We start from the raw sequence: 27,137 nt of genomic DNA, 5'->3' as shown, positions 1-27,137 counted from the left end.
CAGCGATTGCCTGTAAAGAAGCTAACTGGGTGGCTGACAATCAAAAAGGGGACAGAAGCCTCACGTTGTGTATCTTTTTGTACTTTGACGTTTTGAGCCATGTAAATATGTTACCTATTCAAAAAATTAAGTATTTTTAAAATTCAGTGAGATACTGGGACAAATCAAAGTGGAAAACACCAGTAATTGAACTGAAAAATAAGCAAAGGCAGGGGCGCCTGGCTGGCTCAGTCGGTTGAGCGTCCGACTTCGGCTCAGGCCATGATCTCGCGGTTTGTGAGTTCAAGCCCCGCGTCGGGCTCTGTGCTTGCAGCTTGGAGCCTGGAGCCTGCTTCGGATTCTGTGTCTCCCTCTCTCTCTGCCTCTCCCCTGCTTGCTCTCTGTCTCTCTCTATCAAAAATAAATAAATGTAGGGGCGCCTGGGTGGCGCAGTCGGTTAAGCGTCCGACTTCAGCCAGGTCACGATCTCGCGGTCCGTGAGTTCGAGCCCCGCGTCAGGCTCTGGGCTGATGGCTCGGAGCCTGGAGCCTGTTTCCGATTCTGTGTCTCCCTCTCTCTCTGCCCCTCCCCCGTTCATGCTCTGTCTCTCTCTGTCCCAAAAATAAATAAAGAACGTTGAAAAAAAAAAAAATTTTAAAAAAAAAAAAATAAATAAATAAATGTAAAAAAAAAAAGAAGCAAAAGCAAAAACAGGAAGTTCTTTGAAAAATGGAATAAAAATGTATAAAAGGCTATGACTCACCAGTGATTAGAGAGACACAAATTGAATCATGTTTTTTTCCTATAACGTGTCACACTTGTTATGATAAAAGGTTTAATAACCACAGTTGGAAAATGTGTGGGTAACCAAGCACTTTCTGGTCCTAATACTGGGAGTGCAAATGGGTATGCAAATTAGAGAACAATTTGGTAGTATCAGTCAAAATTTTAAATACACATACCATTTGCCACAGTAACTCCTCATCTAGAGGTTCCTCCTGTTGGATTTACTTGCTCAGGAACATAAAGCGAAACATTCAAAAGTGGTCTTTGTAGCAGTGTTTGGAGTAGCAAAAAGACCCGATAACCCAAGCATCCACCAAGAACAGTGAAATGCACCGTCTAATCAGTAGAGCACTGCAGCAGTTACAAGGATGAGGAAGAGACTAAAAACTATCACCGGAGGACAGAATAAACACAACGTGGCTTACTCATTCAATGGGACGTCTGCATAGCTCAAATGAATGCATTAGAATCGATGGGTTTCAACGTGATGAGAAACCCAAAACTTAACAGTGGGTAAAAACAAAAAACAAAAACAGAGGCGCCTGGGTGGCTTAGTCGGTTAAGTGTCCGACTTCAACTCAGATCATCAAGTCGTGGTTTGTGAGTTCGAGCCCTGCGTTGGGCTCTGTGCTGACAGCTCGGAGCCTGCAGCCTGCTTCCGATTCTGTGTCTCCCTCTCTCTCTATTCCTCCCTTACTCACACTCTGTCTCTCTCTCTCTCTTTCTCTCTCAAAAATAAATAAAGATTAAAAAAAAATTAAAACAAAAACAAACAAAAAACACCCCTGCCCCCCCAAAAAAATAAGCAGACACAAAACAAGACACACACAAAACAAAACTCTCTGGGTATGTGGAGTGAGTAACATTAAACCATGCATTGAGAGGAAATGAGTTTCCGTGGAGAAGCAAAGGAGGGAAGGCAGGAGGGGAATGGGATCAGCGACGGTATGTAAAGGGGATTCCGATTGTGTCAATTATGTTTTCTTTCTTTTATTCAAAACAATCTGACTACTTATTCAATCTGGGAGCATAAGAAAACTACCAATGTTTCATTATTTTTTTTCTGTACTTTCCTGCATTTTGTGAAGTTAAAAAGAAATGAAATGGATGTCTAGAAGAATCTATCAGCTATGTTAAGTTGAAAAAGCAAGGGGCTAAGAAAATGTTGAATAATTCCTTTAAGAAACTGTGTGTGTGTCTGTATGTGTGTGTGTGTGTGTAAAACATTTTTTTGGATGTTTTTTTTTCCAGAGTGCAGAACACAGCCTGGTACTTGATAAGCACTCATAAAATACACACTGACTGACTGACTGACTGAATGAATGAATGAATGAATGAACAGCTGCATACAAAACTTGGTAACAATCCTTACCTTTGAATATTATTTGCTTTTTATGTGTACATATTGCCTTTACATTTAAAAATAAATTTAGCTTTAAATTATTTTAACAAATACTGGGCCTGAAAGTAATGAATATAATTGGCCCCATGTAGTGATTTAGATTTAATTCAATATTTATTCCTTCTCAGTTCAAGTATCTCCAGGACTCCTTGTCACCTTTAGTCTGAATCACATATGATGTTCCTCAACCTCAAGGCCTTCACAGATATTTAATTCCTGTTAAGTTTGAAAATCCTGTTGGCTAAAACATTATAAACTTGAGTTTTCCCAAACAAGCAAAAAAGCAGTAACCTTGGAAATAAAGTATTAAGTCTCTGAAATATATATAGCTATCATAAAGCCCATGCACCTTGAATTCTACAGGAAAAATGGAGTCACCCACTGCAACTCAAGTGTATAAAGTGAAGCATTAGGATTCTGGAAAGCAGAGCTGCATTAACAGCTGATTACGCAAAAACAAAAGAAAAAGTTGCATGGGGCACCTGGGTGGCTCAGTCGGTTGAGCGTCCAACTTCGGCTCTGGTCATGATCTCTCAGTCTGTGAGTTCGAGCCCCGCGTCGGGCCCTGTGCTGACAGCTCAGAGCCTGGAGCCTGCTTCGGATTCTGTGTCTCCCTCTCTCTCTGCCCCTCACCCACTCATGCTCTGTCTCTCTCACTCTCAAAAATGAATAAATGTTAAAAAAAAAAAAAAAAAAAGAAGAAGAAGAAGAAGAAAGTTGCAAACCTGACAGTAAGGGAAGTTATAGAAGAAAATTTCAAAGGAGAGCAACACACTCTAGAAAGACACATGGCCCTGAGGGGTTTACTGTATAATAATAGCTCAGTGGTATCACCATGACACCAGTATTTCAAGAAACTACACATAGCAAATACTCACCTTTGTCAAGTAAATAAACTTGGTAGGGAAGGAAAAGTATAATCTTTTTTTAAATTCAGAAATCCCAGAACAAAAGCAAGATATGATGAAGGATCTCTGATGTGCCAGGCATTGCCGACATCAATAAGTTTATCATCTAGGACTGCAAACGATCACAAGGCAGTGTTACACACATAGCACAGTGAGAAAGTGATACAGAGATAGTACAGACAAAATAATGAGGTCAGAGGTTCCAGATTTCCAGAATACAAATCATGTGGGGAAGGTTTTTAAAGAAACAACAGGACTTTGCTTGGAGGCATGTGGAGGGTGGGAGGGAAGAGAATGAGGTGTCTGATCTTGAAGGGGCTTGGGGCCTCGCATCAGGCAGGGACACCAGTGAACAAAAAGCAGATAGAGAGGAATTATCTCTGAAAATCCCTTAAATCTCTGGCCTCAACCATCAATGCCAGTTTTTCTTTTAAGCGCTGATGGAGGCAGTAAGTCCTTCAGGTGAAAACTACGTGATGTGGTTGTAGATTGGTGGAGAGACACAAACATTTCGACCTTTTGTTCCTTTGCAGAACATATTGTTGAATCTTCATGAATTAAAGTGACTCAGATGTATGTATAAATGCACAGTAGAGATTTGCGGAGCTAACTTCTCCTTTCCAGCTGACCAGATTACCTCGCCATCAGTTCCTTTCCTCAAAAACATGGCTGTTCGCTGTCCTTCACCGTGAAGTGACCACCTCTGCTGGATACACTGCCCCCCCCCCCCGCCAACAGTTCACTCATCGACTTCCCGGGTGAATACGTTGGCTAGGCCTGTTGCAACAAAATACCACAAATGGAGTGGCTTAAACCACGGGAATGTTTTGTTTCACAGTTCTGGGGGCTGGAAGTCTAAGATCAAAGAGCGGACAAGAGTATGCTCCTTCTGAAGGCTCTAGGGAAGGGTCTGTTCTCCATCTCTCCTAGATTCTGGTGGTCTCTTGGCTTGTGGCAGCATCCCTCTGGTCCTCACATGACACCCTCCCTCTGTCTATATCTGTGTCCAAGTTTCCCCTCCTCAGGACACTAGTCATATAACTTTGGAGGCTCATCTTAACTACTGGCATCTGCAGGAACCTTATCTCCAAATGAGGTCACATTCTGAGGTACCAGGGGTTAGGACTTCAACATATCACTTTGGGGCAGGGGGAACAATTCAACCCGTAACACCCAGTTTGCTCCCAAGCTTCTTTCTACCTCTTTATACGTGTAATAAGTTCAACGTGTAATTAAATATTATACAAACTGAGAAAATATGCACATAAAAAGAATTGAGCATAGAAAACTAAATGTTCTATAAAGACTTAATAAAGACCATTCAATTGGATGACATTATGTGTGAGTAAACTTTAAAAGTCTGGGAAGAAAAAACAAACTAAAAATACACAACTATGAACTCTAAGTGTTTTCTCTGAATTCAAAGAAATCAAAACAAAGAAACCAAAAATTATGGAGGATACATTTTGGCTGCTATTTATATCAGAAACACTAATCAGGAAACTTCAAACAATTAACTCATGGTAAAAAAAAAATTTTTCAGTCTTGGCTCTACATCAAAAGGTTGGGGAATAAATGTTTCCAGTTCCTTGTTTAAAAAACCTTTCTAGTTTGGGCAACACCCAAACAGGAACAGGTACGGAAAGATGTCCATGAAATATATTAAGTGAAAAGGTGCAGTTACAGAATATGCAAGGTATTCCATTTTGTTTCTTACGAGTTTTGATAGTTAATAGTATCAAAACTTTTGATACTTGAAAGCATGTTTGCAAATACTACTGAAAGGGCTGGACCCATTATGAATGAATGAATGAATAAATGAATGAAACCAGACGGTGATCATCAATGCTGTTAACATCATAAAAAGAAAGACAATCAGACAGGTAGTATCCGTATCCATACAATATCATCTATAAATGGCTTTTGTGCCCCAAATGAACTTGTATCTGATCTTTATGAATACTGGTTTACAGGAAATGAAGAGGACAGAGAAACATGTTAAGAACACCAATGAAAATGGAACCAGTCAAGTTCAACCTGTAAGAAATACTAAAGGAAAAGTAACTAGGTTCTTCAGCAAACAAACTGCAAGGAAGAAAAAGACATAGAGGAGTATCCTATAAATTCAAAAGAGACAGAAGGAGGGGCGCCTGGGTGGCTTAGTCGGTTAACTGGCTGACTCTTGATTTCAGCTCCGATCATGATCTCACCATTTGTGAGTTTGAGCCCTGCATCGGGCTCTGCGTTCACAGTGCGGAGCCCGCTTTGTATCCTCTGTCTCTGCCTCTCTCTCTCTCTCTCTCTCTCTGCCCCTCCCCAACTTGCTCTCTCTCAAAAATAATTAATTAATTAAGAAAAGAAGATTAGATCACCTTGGAAAACTGTTTGTTCATGTGATAGAATAGTATACAAAAGCAAGAATAATATTTACAACTACATGTAACAATCTGGGTGAATCTTACAAATAAAATGTTGAACTGAAGAAACCAAAAACCAAAGTGGCCATACTGTGTTGCATCAGGCATAACTAATCTATGCTACTGACAGGCAGAAGAGGGGTTACACTTGGGATGAGTTGGGGGACAATGAGCAGGAAACAAGACAGGGTTCTTCTGGGACCTTGTTCTTTTCCTTGATCTGGGTGCTAATTACACCGATGTATGCAGTCTGTGAAAAGTCATCAAGATGTAGATTTAGGGGCACTTTTCTGTATGCATATTATGCTTCAACACAAAAAATGTTTTCAGTAATTTTTAAATTAAAAGAAAGATTTTGATTTGCTAGATAGGGGGTGGGACCTAGGAATTGGCGTTTCTAATAAGCTCCCAGGCGATATGGAGGCTCTTGTTCCAAGTGCCATGCCTCGGGTAGCACTAAGCTAGGCCACTAGTGTCCAAGTGTAGCTGAGAATTTCCAAGAACAGGCTCAGTGGACAATGCATCCTCCCCGTGGCCTCCTTCCTGTAGCTTAGGTCGGGGGGACAGGTTTACTGAGCGATGCTCACCCTTCACTGTCAGCAGATCCCCAGGTAGATGTGTTGGCATCTCCCCAGGCTGATGGCCTGGCCATCTCTCAGGCAAACAGGGCTCTAGCCTCATATCCAGGCCACATCCTGTGAGCCCCGTCTCAACCTGCATCACTCAGGCCTCTGCTTATACACCTGGGACGTTATCCTTTGCTTCTTGAACCCTTCCACACCCTTACGGCTCAGTTCAAATGCCACTTCCTCCATGAAGCCTTCCGTTGGCCCCATCGTGACTAAGTCTTCCTCTGGACAGCCAAGAGGCCACTATTGACACTTGACACTGATCGAGGACAAGCATGCCCTGCATAACAACAGATGGCGGTCTCCTCACTCAATGTTAGTCTTTTGAGAACAGAGAAACCCAGTCTACACCATTTCTGCCAAACAGCACCAGGCGTGGCCTCCAGTAGGAGCTCACTACCTATCTGCAGGATTAGAACGTGAGCACTTGAAATCAAACAGTCAGGTTTGAATCTGGTTCCATTTTTCAGAAATATGACCTTGGCCACATTACTTGATATTGCTGAGACTTTGGGGAAGACTAAAGAAGTCTGTCATGGGTGTGTGTGTGTTGAAAGGTAGCCTTCGAAAAAGACATGTCCAACTCTCGACCCCAGGAATCTGTGAAAGCGACCTTATTTGGAAAAAGGGTCTTTGCCGACCTAATTAAGTTCAGGATCTTGAGATGATATCATCCTAGATATAGGGTGATCCCTAAAGCCAATGACAGGTGTCCTTATAAGAGAAGGGAAGAGGGAGCCAGTGACACAGAAGGGGGCCATGTGAAGACAGGCAGAGATTAGAACACCTAGAGCCACCAGAAGCCGAAAGAAGCAAGAAGGATTCTCCCCTGGAGCCTTCAGAGACAGCGTGGTCCTGCCGATACCTTGACTTTGGACTTCTGGCCCTCAGAAGTATGAGAGAATAAATTTCTGTTGTTTTAAGCCACCAAGTTTGTGATAATCTGTTATGGCAGCTTTAGGAAACCGATACAGTTGGGGGTCAAATAAATACTTGTTCTTTTGTCCATGTGACCACCCCAAATCTGACATTAACTTAAAAGCTTTTAATGAATATGAATTTTATACACTCCTATCTTATTCGACACACACCTAGCATTTAGTGTGTATGAGACACTGTCCTAATTGCTTCACAAACATGATTTATTTAGGAATTATGTTGCTCCCAAAAGTACCTTGATTATTCTCTCCCTTTTACAGAGGGAAGACTAAGGAACAGAGAGTTTCAGTAACTGGCCCAAGGTTACAGAGCTAGTAAACAATGGAGCCAGGATTAAAACCCAGGCAGTGGCTCCAGGATGGGACTTCTTCACCACGGCTCAAGTGTAGGGCTCCTTTCCGAATCTAGATCCCCATCAAGCAGAGGATACATGGCAGGACTGCTGGGCCTCTCGTCTCTGCTGCTAACGTCCCTGCTGCTAACGTCTGTCCTGCTCTGCAGTTCTGACCCAGCACTGACTTCCCAGCACAGGCCGGACTTTACAGCTGCTTCTCCAAGTGCAAATTTTAGGACTTCTCTCCCGCTCAATGCCTGTGGACAAGTGGTATTTAATACCGCACAGCTTCTTCCAGCAGCTGCTGGGGTGGCCTATCTTTATTTACATTCATACTTAAGCTCTCATTTCCTGCATGTACTTGAAGGCTTCCTAAAAGGACATCATCGCTAGAGACCAGAAGTGTAGGAAGATTTTCTTCTTGTGTCTTTTGTGGGACTGGCACACATTTCCCCAAAGAGCAGAGCCTGCCTCTTCTGTTTACACAAAGAAAGTCAGGAGCACGTTCCAGCAGCACTTTGTAGACAAGGTTACAGGAATATAGTCAACCAGACTAGATTTTTAGGTTAGCGCATAAGCTGTTCTATGAAGCAGAAGACGTGTAGAATGGATTAGAGTCGTGCCCATGATAGTCTATGGACGTGTCGCCTCCCACCCAAACCCTGCCCCACAGGTCACTGGGGACATGTAAATGCAATCTGTACAGCAGAGCTCCTCCGCAGAGGCGACATGGTGCAGCACGGTGAGGTGGCAGGCAGGGGGAGGAGGACAAGTCATGAGCCCTGGGTCAAATCCTGGGTTAACCACTTACCTATCAATGTGTGTAACCTTGGAACAGTCCCTGAGTCTCCTGAGTTGCTGTTCAGCAAATATAGGCAGTGACTATGAGCCTGGACAATAAAGCCAGCCTACCTGGATTCCAATCTTACTCTGCCACTGACTAGTTGTGTGATGCTGGACAAGTGAGTTATTTTCTGGACCTCAGCTCCCTTTTCTGTAAAATGAGAAGAGTACCTAGCTCACAGAGTTACTGAGTTGTTCAAATCCCGGAAAGTGGGCACATCATAGCTGTTTGCTCTTATAAACGTTAGAATGGAAAGCGATGACAGTTGTAGACTGCCCAATGTATTGAATGATGCCAGGAAGGAAGGATCACTAGATATTGGTTCTTTCCCTCAATGACCTTTTTTTTATGGCCAGGCCCGTTGCCAATACAAGTCATGTGATCTAAAGAAGACAATGCCAGCTTTGTCTGAATTAAGTAAGAACACACAGGTGTTGGATATAATACAACATCCTGATTCCCAATGGACATTGGCCAAGACACAACTATTGGGCCGTCCACCCAGCCATCCTCTTTCCCGGGAAGCACCACCCTACCTGTGATGCCACGGGTAAATTGACGGCTCACAGCACAGGACCATGAGCTGTGATGCTGGCTGGCCACTGTTATTCAGTGGGTCCACGGTTGGTCACTGGCCCAGGCAGGACTGGAATTGGGGCTGGGGACTTAAAGAGAAGAACTCCCAACCATTCTCCAGGAAGTTGGCCTGAAATCTATGATGCTGGCATCCTGGTTCTCTGCCATGAGTAGGGCAAGAGTGGAAGAACTCAGAGGGAGGGGGATGGGAAGGCGAAGTATGAAGTGGCTGTGTGCAGAGAAGAGTCAAGGTGGGAGGCAAGGAGGCCCCAGGTGAGACCTAGTCTTTGGTGGCTGGGTGCCACGAAGAAACCTGGAGTCCTGGTGATAAACTCTTTTTTGACTCCTTCAACTAACAGGTTTCTGTTACCTGGAATGGAGGGAACTCCCATTCACTAGAACAACCTGCCGGATCTCAGATGCACTCTTCCCTCCTCCCGTGCCTCCTGCTCACCCAGCTCCAATCGGGCATGCACCAAATCCCAGGCTCAAATCAGATTAGCCCAGAACGCTGTTAGAAACAGGCCAACCGGCCTAAAGTCCCGTTTGAAAATACACCAAAACAGAGCAGAGAATAATTTTAGAGACTTTCTATAAAAATAAAAGCAGAGAATGCTTTTTTTTTTTCCACTTGCTCCAATAGAACAGCTCTGATCTGGGTCATGATTTATGCCAAATTCATCACAGACACATGAAACTGAAAAGGCACTAGTCAGCATCCACACCAGATGATCTTCTGCAGCACACGCTTTTAGTGTGTAAAAATTACCATTTTTTATAGTGACCCGCAGACACTTTTAAAGCACTGTGGTAAAGTAAAAGGGAAATAAACTACCCACAAGGTAGAGGCTGTGGAATATAGGAGAAATAACTACTCCTGGAGACAGGGGTTTCTCAATCTGCCAGAGGATGATTGTGTACCTTGAATACATCGTCTCCTTCTGACTTCAGCTTTCCAATCTCTAACGGTGGGTATAATAGAAATAGAAGGAGAAATAGAAATAGAAATAGAAAGAATAGAATAGAATAGAATAGAATAGAATAGAATAGAATAATAGAATAGAAATAGGACCACCAGTTCCACCATCGTCTACCTCCCAAAGTTGTTGGGAGAGTCAAATGAGCTAACACTTAGCAAAGTACACCTTACAGCAGATACTGGGGACAGCAGGGAAGAACAAAGAAACAAAAACAGATGTGAGTGTTTTTGTGGAGGAGTAAAGAGCACTCAGTAGACAAGCCATGCACCCAAGCCCTGCCTTCTAGACCCCATTCTGCTACTGTGGGGCTTTACCAGGAGACACAGCCCGCTAAACTTCAAAAGTAATGGAACTAATTCTTACAAGGCAACTCCATGGAGAATATTCCTGATAGAGCAGCAGCAAGGACATTTTAATGATCCCTCCTGGAGACATCCTTTTCCCACGTCCCTTTTCGACACCAATCTTGGCATTGAATTTGGTCAATTCTTCCTCTCAAATAATATTAATAGCAGCTACACTGATTGAGGATTTGTATCTACGCCTTTCGGCCACAGTTTTTTTTTTGTTTTTTTTTTAAATTTTTTTTTTTCCAACGTTTTTTATTTATTTTTGGGACAGAGAGAGACAGAGCATGAACGGGGGAGGGGCAGAGAGAGAGGGAGACACAGAATCGGAAACAGGCTCCAGGCTCCGAGCCATCAGCCCAGAGCCTGACGCGGGGCTCGAACTCACGGACCGCGAGATCGTGACCTGGCTGAAGTCGGACGCTTGACCGACTGCGCCACCCAGGCGCCCCTCAGCCACAGTTTTAAACATAGGCTTTACATACGGCCTCACAGACAAAGCTATAAAGCAAGGTATGATTACAGTCATAATACATCTATGACAACAGAGGTTCTGAACATTAACTTGGCCAAGGTCATTCGGTAGGTAATAGGCAAGAGTATGTTTGAACCAAAGTCCTTTGAAATGAAATCCATGAAATGGATCCTGCCTCTGTTTTCCCCATTACCTTTGCCTTGTGCTAAGTTAGTCCATTATTACCTCCTTCTGGACCTCTACCTCCCTAATACGTCTCCTACCAGCCACTATCAGATTCTTTTCCCAAAACTCAATTCCCCTTCCACCCTGGCTCACAACCCCTAGCAGGTATATAACAGAAAGCAGGGGCTCTCAATAAATGCTTGCCAAATGAGTGAAACCTTTGCTCATGCGGATTTAGGTTCCTTCTCTCTACAAAACTCCCCAGCCTGCCAGTCAGGGTCCTCTAGCTCTGGCTCTCTGACCTTCGCAGACTTATTCCATGAATACCCACCTCATGGGTCCCCCTTGAACCACTATCTCCACCACTCCCTGGGCATGCTATTCCCCATGGCTAGAACACCCTTCCCTCAACTCCCCCTGGTCATCCTGCCATTGACACCCTTTCTAAGTTGAATGAATGGACAAGTGGCTCCTCCCAAATGTAAGCCATCGCTCTCTTCTTAGTTCAAGCCCAAGACTCAGTATCCTTCTTGAAGCTTCAGACCAGGGCAGGTAGTTATGAAGTACCCACACCAGGTTCTTGGGCATATTCTGTTGTGGCATATGGCAGTTACCTGTATTTCTGGTCTGCCCAGGAAGTTAAGTAGGCCTTTGTCTCAAGTCCCAGCTAAACAAGACCTTCCATCTTGTATTTATAAGGCTACAACCCAGGCTTTGCTTTAGAGAGTTGCAAATGCAAAATGTAGTATGCTGTTTTGCTCGGACACAGGAGGTAAAGTGGAAAACTTCCCAGTCCAATGGCATGAAAAAAGGGAGCCCAGGCTGGAAGGTCCTCCTTTCTCTCCCACTCCTGCACTGGACCCCGACTCTGAATCTAAATCACTCCATTCTTGGGCGCCTGGGTGGCTCAGTTGGTTAAGCGTCTGACTTCGACTCAGGTCACGATCTCACGGTTTGTGAGTTCGAACCCCACGTCAGGCTCTATGCTGACAGCTCAGAGTCTGGAGCATGCTTCAAATTCTGTGTCTCCCTCTCTCTCTGCCCCTCCTCTGCTGGTGCTCTCTCTCTCAAAAATAAATATTAAAAAAAATTTTTTTAAATAAATAAAAAATAAATCACTCTACTCTTCCAAATGAAAGAGTATACCTAGGGGATCATTTTTTCTGCGAGGATGTTATTTTATAGAAGACCTCTCCTGAAGTCATCTGTTTCGGTTAATGCCTCACATTAGTTAAGCTACTAAATAGGATTCCTTTTCTCTCTCTATCTCTCTCTCTTTCTCTCACTGTTGTTGTTTTATATCTTCAATTATGAAGACACCTGCCTAAGATCTGGTGCTCATGCAATGCGCTGGCCCCGGCAGGAAAAAATGTGTCTCGTATTTGTCCTTTATGTGACAAAGCACCTAATGGACACTTTGAGACCAAGACCATTATGAAATCTAGTTACTAGATGAAAAAATTTAAATAATGGGGTGGTGGGAAAAAACCAACACTCCATGATGTCACCTGTGAAATTCAATATAATATTCTTTAAGGAACCTAAAGAGTTTTGTTTTGTTTTGTTTTGTTTTTTGAAAGGGGCACTGCTGGTCTGCTCTGATCTCCTGTTGAGACTTTTGGGAATTTCTTCTTCCAAAGTAATAAGTATTGATGAAGGTCAAGGGACAAGCAAGGCTAACACCCTCAGATTACAGCAGGATTTAAATTCTTCAGACGCCTCCTTCTAGACTAATAATGATGCTGGAGTTCAAAATCTTAGAATGCATTGGAAGCAAAATGCCATTTGACCTGATTGTTTGAATGAAGACTTTAAAAAATATGGCTTTCCCTTGTAAACTAAGGGCGAAGAAGCTGCCCTATGAAATCTAGAGGAAGCAAAATAAAGCAACATATGGAAAGAGATTATAGGATTAACTAATTACATGATATGCCTTAATAACACATGGATGCTTCACAATCTTTTTGAAGATGTCACTATAAATTCATACGAAATAACTGAATTCTATTCCTTTTGCATAAAAAGCAAAGAAGCTAAGACTAAAAACGCTAGTAGGTATTTGTTTATTCAGTAATACTTACACCAACGCTACAAATAAATGAAAAGGTATCTACTAAGAATAGTGAACTTGTATCCAATATTAATAAATAAACTGTTTATTTTCTACTTGTGTCTTTTGGATTTCCAGATTTAGTCTCTTAAGCAGGGACATAAATAGTAAGTAGTATTTGTTTAGGATTCTCTTCAATGACGATAGGGCCCAGAGTGATTTGTTTCATTGAATTAAAACTTAAACTAACAAAAAATTAAGAACTACACTTCGAACTGTTTCTGTTGCTTAATCTAAGATAAATAAATGAAAAAATTTTCTTTTTTTTATTTTAAAAAATTTTAGTGTTTGTATTTATCTTTGAGAGAGAGAGCGAGCATGAGCGGGGGAGGGGCAGAGAGAGAGGGAGACAGAATCCGAAGCAGGCTCCAGGCTCCGAGCTGTCAGCACCGAGCCCGACGCGGGGCTGGAACTTGTGAACTGAGAGATCATGACCTGACCTGAAGTTGGATGCTTAACCAACTGAGCCACCCAGGTGCCCCAATCCAAAACAATTCCAATATAAATGTGTCTTAATGAAAATCTACCAATGCCCATAATACAAACAAATGTTAAAGTCCACTAAATACATTCTCTTTCCCTCTCACCCTCTCTCCATCTTTCTGTCTCTGTCTCTCTCTTTCACACACACACACACACACACACACACACACACACAATTCTCTTATGAACAACAGCTAACCAGTTAAGGAAGATGATAATGATTATCACAAATTTTTAATTTGTATATTGTGGTAAAAATAGTGTTCAAATCTTCTTAGTTTAAAAAACAAGCCTAGAAGAGATTTAATATTAAGTCAATAAATATTTAGACTGCCAAACCCTAATAGCACATACTTCCCATAGACCATTTAAATCTTCATAATCTCATTCCTGAAAACACATACCCGCAGATTTCTGAGTACAGGGAGTAGGACAAACACAGTGGTCCTCACGAAGTGTGAGGCACCATGCCATCAAGGCTCCAACAAGGAGCCATCCCTCCTTTCCTCACACGTAAGGTCTTGGAACTGAAGCAAACAGTTACTCAGGTAAACACACTGGGTCAGGCGTGTCTTTGTCTTAAGCAATGTGAAATTGCACTTTGTGGTGGGTGGAGGAGAGGCCAATTTGTAAGTGCAGGTCTAGCCACCAGAGGTAATTATTAACTTATTTGATGTCAAAGAATTTGCATTTTTACCCTCATTTTTACGTGCAGTTTGCACTGGAGAGTAAGTCATTGCTCTAACCAGGAAGGAAAAAAAAAAAAAAAAGAGGGAGGGAAGAAAGATCAAGAATTGGAAAACCAACTTAGCAACATAGTTTGATTTCATTTCTTATAATCACATTCCTGACAGTCTATTTAAGCTGGTGCAAGTTTTCTTAACTTCTGTCTCAATACTTTCTGCTCCTGTGCAGTCCAATCACTTTGAATCTCATGCTTTAAAATGCTGAGTATATTACATACTTACTATATCGTTATTAACAAACAATATCGTGTGAGCACACGGCAGCGTGTTTGGGGACAAGTCCTCTCTGTTCTATGCAACGGGCACTCACCTTCGGGGAAATCATTGGGCTGCACCACGCGGAGGAAGATGTGCACGATTTGAAAGAGACCGCCAATGGGCCCAGCTTTGTAGGAGTCTTTGGTCTCATAGTTCGTGGCAGGCAATTCCAATTCCAAGACCTCTGTACCCTTTGTAGATGACCGTGATCCCAGGGAGAGGGTATTCCCGCAGAGCTCCAGCAGCAGCAGCAGCAGGAAGCCGAGGAGGAGGGCCATCGCTAGCAAGGTCCCCCACGCATGAGGTGGAGCTAGTGGCCTCCTGTCTCAGAGGTTCTGGAAGCCTTGGGTGAGACAGGAGCCTGCGTTCCTTTTCCTGCGCGGAGAGCTTGGGGTGTGAGGAGTCCTCCCTTTCCTGGCTGGGCTGGCATGCAGTGAACCGCGTCCAAGGGCCTTCTGTGGGTGTGGGTCTGGCTCCGTGGCTCAAGGCACCATCCCTGGTGGGAGAGAAGGGCAGCAGTGACTTGGCACGCAGCCTGCCCGCCCCAGGACCTTCCCTGCAAAGCTTTAGAGCCAGCACTCTGCCTAATCCGCTGTGTGGGAGGCAAACACAGAGCCTGCTTAGCACTGCTGGGGCAAGAAAGCCAGAAGGTCCCTCCCCAGGGGCCAGACGCAGAACACAGACCTTTTATGGGTTCAAGAAACACCCTATGGTGTAGAGAAGGCTTAGAAACTGACACTTACCGGCCACTTACTATGTTCTGGACAACGTTCTACATGCTGTGCTGGCTGGACCCCATTTACAGATAAAGAAACAACCACAGAGAGGACTTCCCAGGGACTTGCCCAAGGTGATGGCTGTTTTAATGGTGGGGCCACGGTTCAAAACCAGGACTTTGCCTTGAAAGCCCAAGCTCTGAGCAGGACACCAGGACACCCTTCCTAAAGAGCCCTGTGTCTCAGGGGTCCAGAGGCCTCCTGCCATAGACTGTTTTTCTCCAGGCTGCTGTTGCTGTCCGTACCTCTGGAGATTCATTTTCTCTGCCTTTTATTCTACTCATTTGCTCACTGACCTTATTTCAGGCATCCCCCTCTCCACCTCACCCTCAACCCAAACTAGAAGGCCTCAAGGGCAGGAACCAAACTCTCTAAGGCTGGATGACACTGGAATCTATCTTTCTAACATGTCCACTGGGTAATCGTGATGGAAACTTCTGCCGCCAAGTCACTACCTGGAAACTGGGGGTCCCAGTGATGAGAGACAGGGCACCCGCCCCAAGGGTCGGTGGGAGAAATGAATAGGAATTCTAGAAGCAGCTACCAACCCAGTGTCTAGTGAGGGCACGAGACCTAGAAGGTCTCCAAAGTGGACCCTGTCCCTTTGTGTTTCTGTCCCCAACCGTGAACGCGGGACAGGGCACAGAGTCAGACGCAGTAAGTGCTACAGGATATAAATCAAAATGATGGTGTGGCTGGTGCCACTGCGAGGAGCTAGGAGCACCAGAACAGAACCTACCCGAAGACCTGGGATGCTGTGCTCGTAGTCTCTGAACTGGGGTCAGGAACGCCCTGATCGCGTACCATTTTGTACATTAGATACACACTCAGTAACTTTCAGAGTAAGGGCAGGGTGCTCCTGAAACACCGTGAGAGGGTGGAAGGGGGGTCCAGACAGTGACGCGTTGCACAAGGGGCCGGAGGCCCCACTGCCTGCATTCCCCCAAGTCAAAGAAAGCTCCAAACAAAGGTGGGATTTCAGGAACTGAGTGTTCCTGAAAGATGTTAATTCGAATTTAATCCCCTGGATGTTGCCTCATCTTCTAAGCCCCGTCCCACTCCAATTACTTCTGCACAGAGCTCCCAACAGAATGACCCCAAACACTCTCTCTATCTAATCACAGGCTACTCAGCCCCTCTGGCTCCCGGCACCAACCAGGTTAAGCCCGTATGGGCTTCCGCGTCCGGGCTCCATCGCACCCACGGGTACACCAGGACCCTGGTGACTTTGCACTGGCCCTTCCAGGCCTGGCTGCTGCAGGCGCCCCGTCCTCGGTGCTGCAGGCTCTAGCCTTTCACTGGTCCTGACTGGAAGCCACCCGCGTGTACGCTCAAACACGGGCCTGCTCTGCGCCACCTTCCCATCGTCTCCAGAGAGGACAGATGAGAAAGACACGAAGCAAGCCGGCCTCTGCAGGTCACTCTGGACGGGTCTCCGGGCCACCCCGCGCGGGAGAGAGAGGGGAGAGGAGACGGTGTGTGTTATTCAGGCTGGCCGCTGTCCTTTAGACCAGCGGGCAGGCATGCACACACACTGACACACACACACACACACACACACACACACACACATTACACAAAACATCCACATAACACACACTAACACACGGATACATCACACACTGATACACTACACATTCACACACCACACATACGCCTACCACACACACTAACACGCTCCATACATGCCCGAAACTTACATACCCACAGCACACACACTCACCACACGCCCATCTTATCTTGTTTGCTGCTAAGGGAGGGGCAGGGAGCACAGCAGCTGGAAGGATTAGAGGCTCAGCGGGTAAGAAAAGCTGACTTCCTGGTGAGGCCACCACCGGGCCTCAGCCAGGGAAGGAGAGAGACGGCAGGAGGCCCGAGGGAGAGCTTGGAAGAAACAGTCTCAACCTTCCTCCTGAAAAAGCGGGGGAAGGCAAATCACACATGAGAGGCGGCCCCACTCATTGCTATGAGGCTGGAAGCACCAATCAAGCCAGCCAGGACCGCAGCTACCGTCCAGATTTCTTCACTCTTTGCTCCAAAGTGTGGTGCCATCCCCCCTAAGTGTGGGCTGAATATGAGGAAAATACTAAACTCTCACGACTTAGGAAACCCCAGATAATTAATAAAAGTCAAGGCGAAAGGCATCTCGGCGGGGTCCTCACCTGTTAAGCTCAGGGGGCAGCCAGGGCATCTCAGGGCAGCTCCTGGAACTGCCCGAACACACGGAGGCCAGCTCTCCCGGCCCCAGAGCAGCATCCCCACAAAATGGGGTATTTATATAAAATGCTAATTATTGGGCACAGTGTCAGCAGCCATATCCAGGGCCTTGTGGTGGCATCTGTGGCCACACACCAAGTGCATTAATCTGCACTTCTAACACTCTTCCCGGTGACTGATTCTCAGCACAACTGAAGTTTGAGAACCAGCACTGTTCCCGCGCGCTTCCTCACCTAACTCATGCCAGTTGGCAATGACGCCTTCCCCAAATGCCCTTCTTCTATTGCATTGAGCTGATCCATCCCAGCTGCTGTGTGGGGCCCCTGATTTACTCCTCTCTGTACCTCGGAGTCGGGCACACAGTAGGCACTCAGTAAGGATTGCTGAAATCCAGTGGTGAGGGGTAGAGGGAGAACTGACATGACATGGTCATTTTTACCTATTTCAAAATTGTATCAAGTGTTTATCGGTGGTCCCAAAGCCTCTGGAAGGGAGGTGTCGGGGTGTTTGTCGCTATTCCCACAATATATGCAGCAGATTGTCTCCTTGCTGGATTTACCCATCGCACAGCAACTGGTCAACCATCCTGGGGCAGTGCCTTCTGCTGGGACCCTCAACTTTGCAAGCCTTGGAAACTGTTCCCTCGGGGGCTACCTCCTCACACGGGCACTGGACCAATCAAGAAGTCGAATTCACCACTTTTCCGATTTATGGGGTGCAGATTCCTGGTGTCCATTGCAAATACACCGAGTTCAAACTGGAAAGGGGGCCCAAGAATGCGAGGTTTGAGCAAATATTTCACATGATTGTGAGCTTGGAGCCCCGAGGATGGCACTTCCACAAAGACTGTTTGAAAAACAAACATGGTGACCATCTACCTTCATTTCTTCTTCTTTTGATGGAGTTTCCTTCAAAAGGAGCTTTGTAGTAGGAACTGGTCATCTGGGATTTTGGGGGAGGGATGAGCTGCTCAACTTCAGAGTCCACCTGTGTGAGTCCTATGGGCAACACCCCTGGGTTTCATGGTGAGGTCAGTTGAGGTGCCCAAATTGTGCCCTGGGGGGTGCCTCAGACTCACCAAGCAGATGCTTACTCCTGGGCTTGTGCCTGGAGCGCACACTCACGCAGGGGCAGTTTCTAATTCATTCTAGCCACGACGGCACAGTCTCAGCAGCCATATCCAGGGCCTTGTGGTGGCATCCGTGGCCACACAGCAATCAGGGGTCCTCTTGTATGTCCCGCATGAGCTCCTGAGCCCGGCTAGCCAGCCTCCTTGTCACTTCTCTAAGCTACCCGGTCCTCAGTCCCATTTCTGCTAAAATTACCGAGAGTGGGCTTCCGTCACTTGCAACAAAGCATCCTACCCCTTAACATATCTGAGATAGCTCTTGGTCCCCTGCAAAACCTTCATATTTGAAATGGTACCAATAAAATAATATTTGGTTTAAAGCCTTATTATTTTGATACACTTGTCCTTTGATACACTTGCTTGCTTCACGGTGCTGGGAATGCACAGAAATAGTCCACGGCAGAAATCATAAAGAAGTTCATTTTAAAAAAATTATGGGGCATATCAATAAAACAAAACTAAACTAAAGGTCATTGCTGAAATGACAACAGGCCTCACTTGAGACAGGGCAGGAGTCTCTAGTCCCCCTCACTAACCTTGCCATGAGAAGTTGCTTACCTTCTCAGTGCTTTCCTTTGCTCATCTGTAAAGTGGGGTTTTGAATGGTGTTGGAGGGTGAGACCCCGAATGGGTACAGCTCCCCGGCACACAGCTGCTAGTCAATAAAGGGTCCCTACTGCCATTGCCAGGATCAATTCCACAAACCCCACCGCGGCCCTGGGCTCACCCTAATTTGACAGGACAGCTCCGAAGATACTTTCAAAAGAGTGAGAAAGTCTTTGAGCCACAAAAACGGCTCCATTTCGCAAGGTTCAACCTGACATGTAAAAGCAGATGCTTGAGTCTCCAGTGGGGCGTTCAAGGACCCCAATCATTCACCTGCGTGTCTTCACAAAGGTCAGCCGCAGCCCACAGGCGGCCTGGAAAGCCTCTCGGAATCCGGGAGCCCGGGAGGGAGAAGGGTCAGTGAGCCGCCTGGGGCTAAGGCTCAACCTGTTGCTGCAGGAAGCCTGGGGCGCCGGCTCCCCCCCCCGGTCTTGCTCTCCAACCCACCGCCAGGCCGGGCCCCCTCCTGCCCTCTCTTCCTCCGCCGCAGGAGGCTCTCCCGGGCTGCGGGACACAAAAGAATGGGCTGCAGGGCTGGCGCGGGAAGCGAGGAGACTCAAGGAATCCGCCGCCGCTTGGGGGAGGGGGTTGCCGGAGTAACTTGGCTGCCGGAGCGCGTCCGCGCGGGTTCCCCGCCGCCGCCCCGGGGAGGCTGCATCGGGGTCGCCTGGGAGGAAGGGGACCGGAGCGGTGTGCCACCCCATCGGATCCCCTCCCTCTCGGCGCGGGCTTTCGGGGAAACTGACCTCGGGCCCCGCCTCTCCCGCACCTCGAAGCTCCTTCCTCTGTCCACGCTTCCCTTTGTTGTCCCAGCCGGCGCCGTACTGGCGAGGTGCGCCGGGAGCACGCAGCACCCAGTGCTCCACGCGGCAAACGCCGTAGGTGCGCGAGCTGTGCACCCAAGGGGGCAGGGGGCTGCGTCAAGCCAGGGGTGCGTGCGCTCTCCCATGGGCGCGGGGAGACGGCCTCTCATTGCTCCCCCAGGGTCCCCCTCTTGCTGCGGCCCTTTGCACCGCGTACTCCATTTGGAAAAGCCAGAGGGAGGTGACCCCTTTCCATCCCCAGCAGGGAAGGCTCCGTGCCCCGCGACCTCCTGGCCTCCCCCAACACTCCACTCGCCGCAGAACAGTTCCCCAACTCCCTGAAGAGCCTCCCCTCGGTCCTCCGCACTCTCTGAGAGCGAGCCCCCGGCCTCGGGGGTCCCGGTCCCGCTGGCGTGTGCCCTGCAACCTGGCGCGCCGCAGCCGCCGGCTCCCCTCCAGGGGATGGAAAGAAGACCCACCACACAGCCACCCGGCAAAGTTTGCGCGCGTCCGCCCTCTGCCCGGAACTCCCGCTGGCCCCGGCGCCCGGACCACCTCGCCCACTTTGCAGCCCCCTGGCTTCCCGGCCGCTCTCGGGGGGGGGGGGGGGGCTCCTACTACCTGCTGCCGGGCCAGCGGGAAGAGGAGGGCGCACAGCGAGCCTCTCCGGTCCCGATTTCCTGCCCCCAGCCTTCTGGCCGGGGGTGCGCTCGGGCCCCTACCGTCTCCGCAGACGCCTCCCGGGCTCCGGGATGAGGACGCCGCTACTCACCGTGCGCCGGGTCCTGCTCCCGTTTCGGCCCCAGCGCCGCCCGCCCTCCCCCCTGCGGCGGGGCTCGCCCGACTCCGGCTCATGAATGATTTATGAGCCGCTCGGGGGACCACCGGGACGGCTTCCGGAGTGGCCGCCCGGCCGCCCCGCGCGCCGGTCAGTCCCCGGGACGCGGCGCGCCGGGAAAGGCACCGGCCCTGGAGGCGCGCGAGCGAGGCCCGCGGGGTCCGCGGGGACCTGTTGCGGCCTCCCCCTGCTCCCGGGCGGGCACTCGCGGATGGAGCCTCGGGAATGGCAGTGCTATCTTGAGCGTACTCACCCCCCCAGCGGGAGAGCTGAGCTGGCGGCCCGGTTCCCGGTCCGGGACCGGCTCGGGATTTTAAAGGTAGCTAACTAAGCCTGGGGTTCTGGACGCGCCCCGGACTGGGTCGGCAGGGCTGCTTCGCCGCGACGCCCCGAGGCACCCACCGGCCCAGGACTGCGTGCATTTCCTGAGGCGGGAGTCCTGCTCGGCCGCGCACGCCCCTCGCACAGTACCCACGCCCCCTTCACCTGGGCCGAGCCTCCGGGTGGAATGCAGCCACCCCGCGGAAAACTCCTCCTCTCTCTGGCCCCAGCTCGATGGACCTCGGTTGACCCCGCCCCCAGCTTTAGATCTTCGATTGCCGACCCCCAACAGACCTCTTTTCTAATTTACCCAAACAAAACCCAACCCAAATCGTTTGGTGCGTTCGTCTGTACGGATCACAAAGCCTGGAAAACCCGCCTAAAGCTGTCCTTGCTCTCGTGTACGCATCTAGGCATCTGCTGTAGCACGAAGCAGGATGTAATTGCTCTTTTCAGATGCGGGGCGGAGAGTCCCCTGACATCCCCTCGTCCCCGAGCTGCAGCGGGTGGAAACCGGCCCTCGGCACTCCCTCCCGCCCCTAACTGCTCTCACCAACGGGCACCTCACGCCTCACTCACCACTTCCTGTCTCGAATTGAGATACCCTTGTAGGAAAGGTAAGATTTAGGGAAGACTAGCACCATCGGGATGCTACCGGATAGTTCCCGGTAGGCGTTTAATGTTTGCGATACGGATGGAGGGAAGAATGCACAGGAACATTCCCAACGTAGCTCGCCCTTACCCCAGGATCTAGCATAAAACCGCTGCTGGAAGGAGCATTGTTTGTTTGATTTAAAGTTTAAACTGATCTTGAACGTGCATATTTCTAGGACGACAAGTGTTAGTTCAGGACATTTCTGAAAATGACACTACAGGCATAGCCCCGTTTAGGTGGTAGTTTAAGTCTTCTGATCAGGCCTAAGGTTTCGCTCCTACTGGTCAGAGGCCTCTGCCTCAACACCTCCAGAGGCCTCCCAACACCTCTGCTCAAAGGCAGCCCTCGCAGGGCTGGGCCCAGAGGGGAGTCCTCCCTTCCTGCCAGCAGCCAGCTCTGACTTGCCTAAAACCTTGACCCTGTCCCTTTTTATCACTGTGACTTTGGCTGCTTAGTCTCCCCAAGCCTCAGTTTCCTTGTCTGCAAAATAAAGATAATCATGCCTCACAGGGCTCATGTTTATTCCTACCAATAATAGTAAAAATAACAATGATGACAGTAATAGAAGTGAGCACTAACACCTAATGAATATTCCCTCTGAACAAGGCACTAGGCCAGGTGCTTCAAGTGCATTATTTTGTATAATCTCAGTGACAAAGACAGCCTCTTATCTCCATCTTAAAGATAAGGCTAAACACAGGTTCAGTAATTTGCCCGAGGTCACAGAGGTACTAAACGAAGCGCTGAATTTAAACCCAGATCTGGCTTCCAGAGCCCATCATTGCCCTAACCCCAGGATATCAGAAGATAACATAAAACCCTCTGACCGGTGCTCCCCTGATTGACAGTGTGGCATGGCATTCTAGCACCTCATTGAAATGGTTGGCCATCTGTCTTCCTGTAGGCACTGAATGCTTCAACTGTTTGTATCCATTTTCCTACACTCTCCCCCCACCCCCCAGCACCTACTCTATGTGGACCATTGTAGGGGTTCAATAATTAAATGAATATGTAATAAACATAGAACACAATATTAAGATCTGTTCTGAGCAGCCTTAGGCAGATAGTAATGCAGGACTTAATGATTTGTTCTGTTCAGTTCAGCTTGGAGTCCTAATGCTAGTCTTCTAATCTCAAATTAGAAATTCTAGCACAACTGAATTTCTCTGACTGGAAGAGGTAATATTATTTGCATTTTTCCACCCAGTCGTTAGGTGCAAAAATTAGGCCTTCCTTTCTGAAATCGCCCCTCATTTTTCCTGCCCAAATGAAATCAAAACATGAGGCATCGTGGCAGCTGGAGAGAGCCCGGAGATTCATTCAGGTTCTGTCACTCACTGCCAATGTGGTCCCTGGGAAGTCATGTAACCGCCCTGGGCTTCACATTCCTCATCTGTCCAATAGCTTTGCTCAGTGACTATATAAGGCTAGAGGCTGGCATTTGGGACCCCGGAGATCGGAGATCGGGGACATTTTCATCAGCACAGGAAGGTCTAACGGATGGCATTGGTTTAAATAGTGAACCGTAATAAAGCAAAAATGACAACAGGATGGGATAAGAAACTTAAGTTTCCACGGAAATGATCAGGGTTCTGTGGCATTAGAAATGAAGTGTTGGGGTGCCTGGGTGGCGCAGTCGGTTAAGCGTCCGACTTCAGCCAGGTCACGATCTCGCGGTCCGTGAGTTCGAGCCCCGCGTCAGGCTCTGGGCTGATGGCTCGGAGCCTGGAGCCTGTTTCCGATTCTGTGTCTCCCTCTCTCTCTACCCCTCCCCCATTCATGCTCTGTCTCTCTCTGTCCCAAAAATAAATAAAAAATGTTGAAAAAAATAAAAAGAAGAAATGAAGTGTTGACATTAATTACTGTGAGTATACAACGCTTGGCCATTCAACAATCCTCAATCTTTGACAAGCCGTTCCTTATAAAAGACTTTGGATAGCCTTCTCTGAATCACCAAGACTGAAATAAAATAGGTTAGTGAGTATATTATTCTAATTAATATGACATTTCCTACTATAAATAACTATGTCCCTCCCCAATAATGTGTTTGTATGACCAACAAACATGACAGCGTATGACCCTTCAGGAAAATAAGTTTGTGTCATTTCAACATCTGCTGCCCTGTCTTAAGACTGAAATTTGTGTAAGAGACGGCTAAGGAGAGAGGGAGAAGTTGAGCGGGGGCAGGAGGTGGGAGTTGTGGGGAGAGAGAAAGAGAGAAACTGATTGTTCCAAATAGAAATGCCACTCGTTTTCAAAGGAATGGCTTCCTGCAAGCCAGAGTTCTCCCATAAACGTTTTACCTCATACTTTCCTGTTCGTTCATCTTGCTTTTTCTCCCCTTGCCTCTGGGCTTAGAAACCAAAAATAGCATTGCTGATGTTTAATAACCCAAAGCCAAAAAAACATTCTTCTTGAACCTCAAGAACCTTCAGGTAAGATTTGTAACTCATTCATCAAGCCCATTGTGTACGAATTCAAAGGAAGAAAACTTCACCCCAGTTTGGACAAAGAGGAGGAAAGACAGAGCGAGGGCCAGACCAGGGCCAAGACCAGTGTCTCAGTGCTTGGATTCTGAACTGGGAATTTGGAAAACCCCATCCCACTCACTGGGGGCCAGCGTGGGGTGGTTTTATATTTTATGTGCTGAATCTGTCTTCCAGTAACAGTTTCAAATAAATGCTTCATCTCTAGGGCTGGCTTTCATCTGTGCCGACATCATTTTTAACGCACACTAACTCAGACAGGGCTTCATAATTTGCCTTTCATCACCATATGGGAAAAAACAAGCGGCACAGGGCAGAGAATTACAAAGTGTTAGGATACTTGATCTCATTTTCTCAAGGAGGGCGAGGTGCCTTCGTCTCAATGCTTGGACTGAGATTGAGGAAGGGGGTAAGCAAGAAAGTTCCACAACTTCTGGTTCTATAGTTGTCAGTTTTTATCATATCCCCTAAAAGGCTCACCCAGGGACATGTAATTCATACAACAGTAAAACTGACCTCTACGCTAAGAAGTGTTTTACCCCTCTGGGAATAATTGCTACTATTACTTCCTTCTAAGAATTGGCACTTCTCCGCCCATCATATGAAAGCTTTCCTTAAGGCATTTGTTAGTCACTCATTCAGTAATTTTTATGCAGCACCTACCATATAGGTCAGGAGCTAGAGATTCCACTTCCTTTGATCCAGAACATTCTTGGGGGAAAAAAAATAATAAAACTTTTATCAAATGCTATCTCTCCTCTTATTTACCCCTTGTGTATTTCCCTCATTGTGAGACTTTTATTCATTTATTTTTAAATGTTTATTTATTTTTGACAGAAGGAGAGAGACAGAGCGTGAGCGGGGGAGGGGCAGAGAGAGAGGGAGACACAGAATCCGAAGTAGGCTACAGGCTCTGAGCTGTCAGCACAGAGCCCGACTTGGGGCTCGAACTCACAGACCGCGAGATCATGACCTGAGCCGAAGTCAGACACTCAAGTGACTGAGCCACCCAGGCACCCCACTTTTTTTTTTAATTCATTGTGAGGCTTTTAAAACATCATTCTCCTTTGCTTCATACTTTATCTGCCACTTGAGCTATAATCAGGTATTTATTTTAAGCACAATAAACTGTCTGCTCATTAAAACACTCATTTTTGCCAGAGTAACTAAAATGTTATAGTCCCACCCACCTTAATGCCTTGAAGGCATGAAGCCAAGTGAAATAAGTCAGAGAAGAGAAAAAACAAATACTGTATGATCTCACTTATATATGGAATCTAATAAAACCAATTCATAGAAATGGAGATCAGATTTGTGGTGGCCAGGGGCAGAGAGGTTGGGGAGTGGGGGAAAGGGGGAAGATGGTCAAAAGGCACCACCTTTCGTTTATGAGATAAATTAGTTCTGGGGATGTAATGTACAACATGGCGACTACACTTAACAATACTGTTTTGTATATTTGAAAGTTGCCAAGTGACTACATCTTAAAAGTTCTCATCACAAGGAAAAAGAATTTTCTCAGTAAAACTGGAAAACAAAATAAAGTAAAAACTATGAAATACAATATAAAATATTATAGCTCTGGGGCGCCTGCATGGCTCAGTCGATTAAGCATCCAACTCTTGATTTCAGCTCAGGTCATGATCTCATGGTTCATGAGTTTGTGTCCTGCTTGGGAACCTCTCCCTCCCTCCCTCGCTCTCTCTATCTCCTTCTCTTTCTCCGCATTCCTGATTGCCTACATAAATGTCTGCCTGTGCATGCATGCTCTCTTTCTCTCTCTGCATATAAATAAATAAACTTAAAAAAAACTATAGTTCCATCCAGCTACTTACTCCATGGAGTGAAGAAGGACAGCTATTTTTTGTGATGTAGTGTAGTGGAGAACTTATGGGATGTGGTGTTTGAACACATACGGGAATGAGTCCTTGCTCTGCTCTTTCATTCATTCACTCATTCATCCATTCATTCATTCGCTCATACATCGCTCATACATGCATTCAATGGATATTGACTGAGCCCCTTCTGGGGGCCAGACTGAGCAAGATATGGCAGAGAATAAAACAAAGGGTAAGCCCTTGCCCTCCCAGAGCTCACTCCCTTACAGAGAACATGAAACATGGAAGCCACCAAATCAATAAGCATGTTCACTACATACCCTTGAATAAGTTACTTAACCTCTGTGAACTTCAGTGTCCTTACGTACAAAATAGAGGGGTTTGCAAAGATTAAGTGAGCTGACATATGTAACATCCTTGGCACAGAGTAGGCAATAAATGGTAGTTATTATATCTGCTCTTTTTTGAGAGAGAGAGAGAGAGAGAGAGAGAGAGAGAGGGAGAGAGAGAGCGAGAGAGAATGCTTGAACAGGAAAGAGGGACAGAGGGAGAAAGAAAGAGAGAATCTTAAGCAGGCCCTATGCTCAGCACGGAGCCTGGAACAGGACTCGATCCCACCAGGTGCGAGATCATGACCTGACTGAGCCACCCAGGCGCCCTTCTATCCGCTCTTTCTATTTCTTTGTCAAACTCTCTCTCTCGCCCCTACCCCCCTTTTCATTTCCAATTTCATAGCTTAGGAGAGTGAGGCTGTGGGATACACAAGCTAAATGTTCACCCCACAGATACTTACCTATTTCACCCCAAGGATTGGCAAGGCTTCACACCAGAAAAAAATATGTTGAGGACATATTCCAATCTCTGCCCTGCAGAAGAAGTTGTCCAACACGTGGAAATGGGCAACACAGATGATTGGCATTTTGTCGGTGTGGCAAGGGGCATGATCTAAGGGATGTTCAGGGAACTTGCAGCTTCTATAGAGGTGTATACCTTTATTTGTATTTCTATGGACTGGGTCATATTACAAATCTGTAAGCATCTAGTGACATGTTTTGCAACTACTGGAAAATATTCATTTCAGTGTTGCTGA

General features: G+C 46.9%; 1 protein-coding gene across 10 annotated transcripts in view; it reads right to left on the bottom strand.

The window, feature by feature from the left end:
- The window catches only part of PROM1 (prominin 1), a 136,755-nt gene that overhangs the window by 91,383 nt on the left and 18,235 nt on the right, over positions 1–27,137 (bottom strand). For 6 of the 10 annotated variants that reach the window (XM_058723040.1, XM_058723030.1, XM_058723036.1 and 3 more), the window contains exons 1-2: positions 21,001–21,143; positions 14,431–14,874 (exon numbers count right to left, since the gene is read on the bottom strand). In XM_058723040.1, coding sequence (XP_058579023.1) covers positions 14,431–14,656 — 226 coding nt within the window. In that variant the 5' untranslated portion in view covers positions 14,657–14,874; positions 21,001–21,143. Of the gene's footprint in view, positions 1–14,430; positions 14,875–19,852; positions 19,872–20,530; positions 20,631–20,681; positions 20,784–21,000; positions 21,144–27,137 lie in introns of those variants that run through there. The other 4 variants (XM_058723033.1, XM_058723034.1, XM_058723035.1 and 1 more) reach the window with 4 other exon arrangements.

The sequence above is a fragment of the Neofelis nebulosa genome, chromosome 3, assembly GCF_028018385.1.
Source record: "Neofelis nebulosa isolate mNeoNeb1 chromosome 3, mNeoNeb1.pri, whole genome shotgun sequence".
Taxonomy (NCBI): domain Eukaryota; kingdom Metazoa; phylum Chordata; class Mammalia; order Carnivora; family Felidae; genus Neofelis; species Neofelis nebulosa.
The sequence above is the reverse complement of the archived record's forward strand: the minus strand, read 5'-3'. Positions and strand labels throughout refer to the sequence as shown.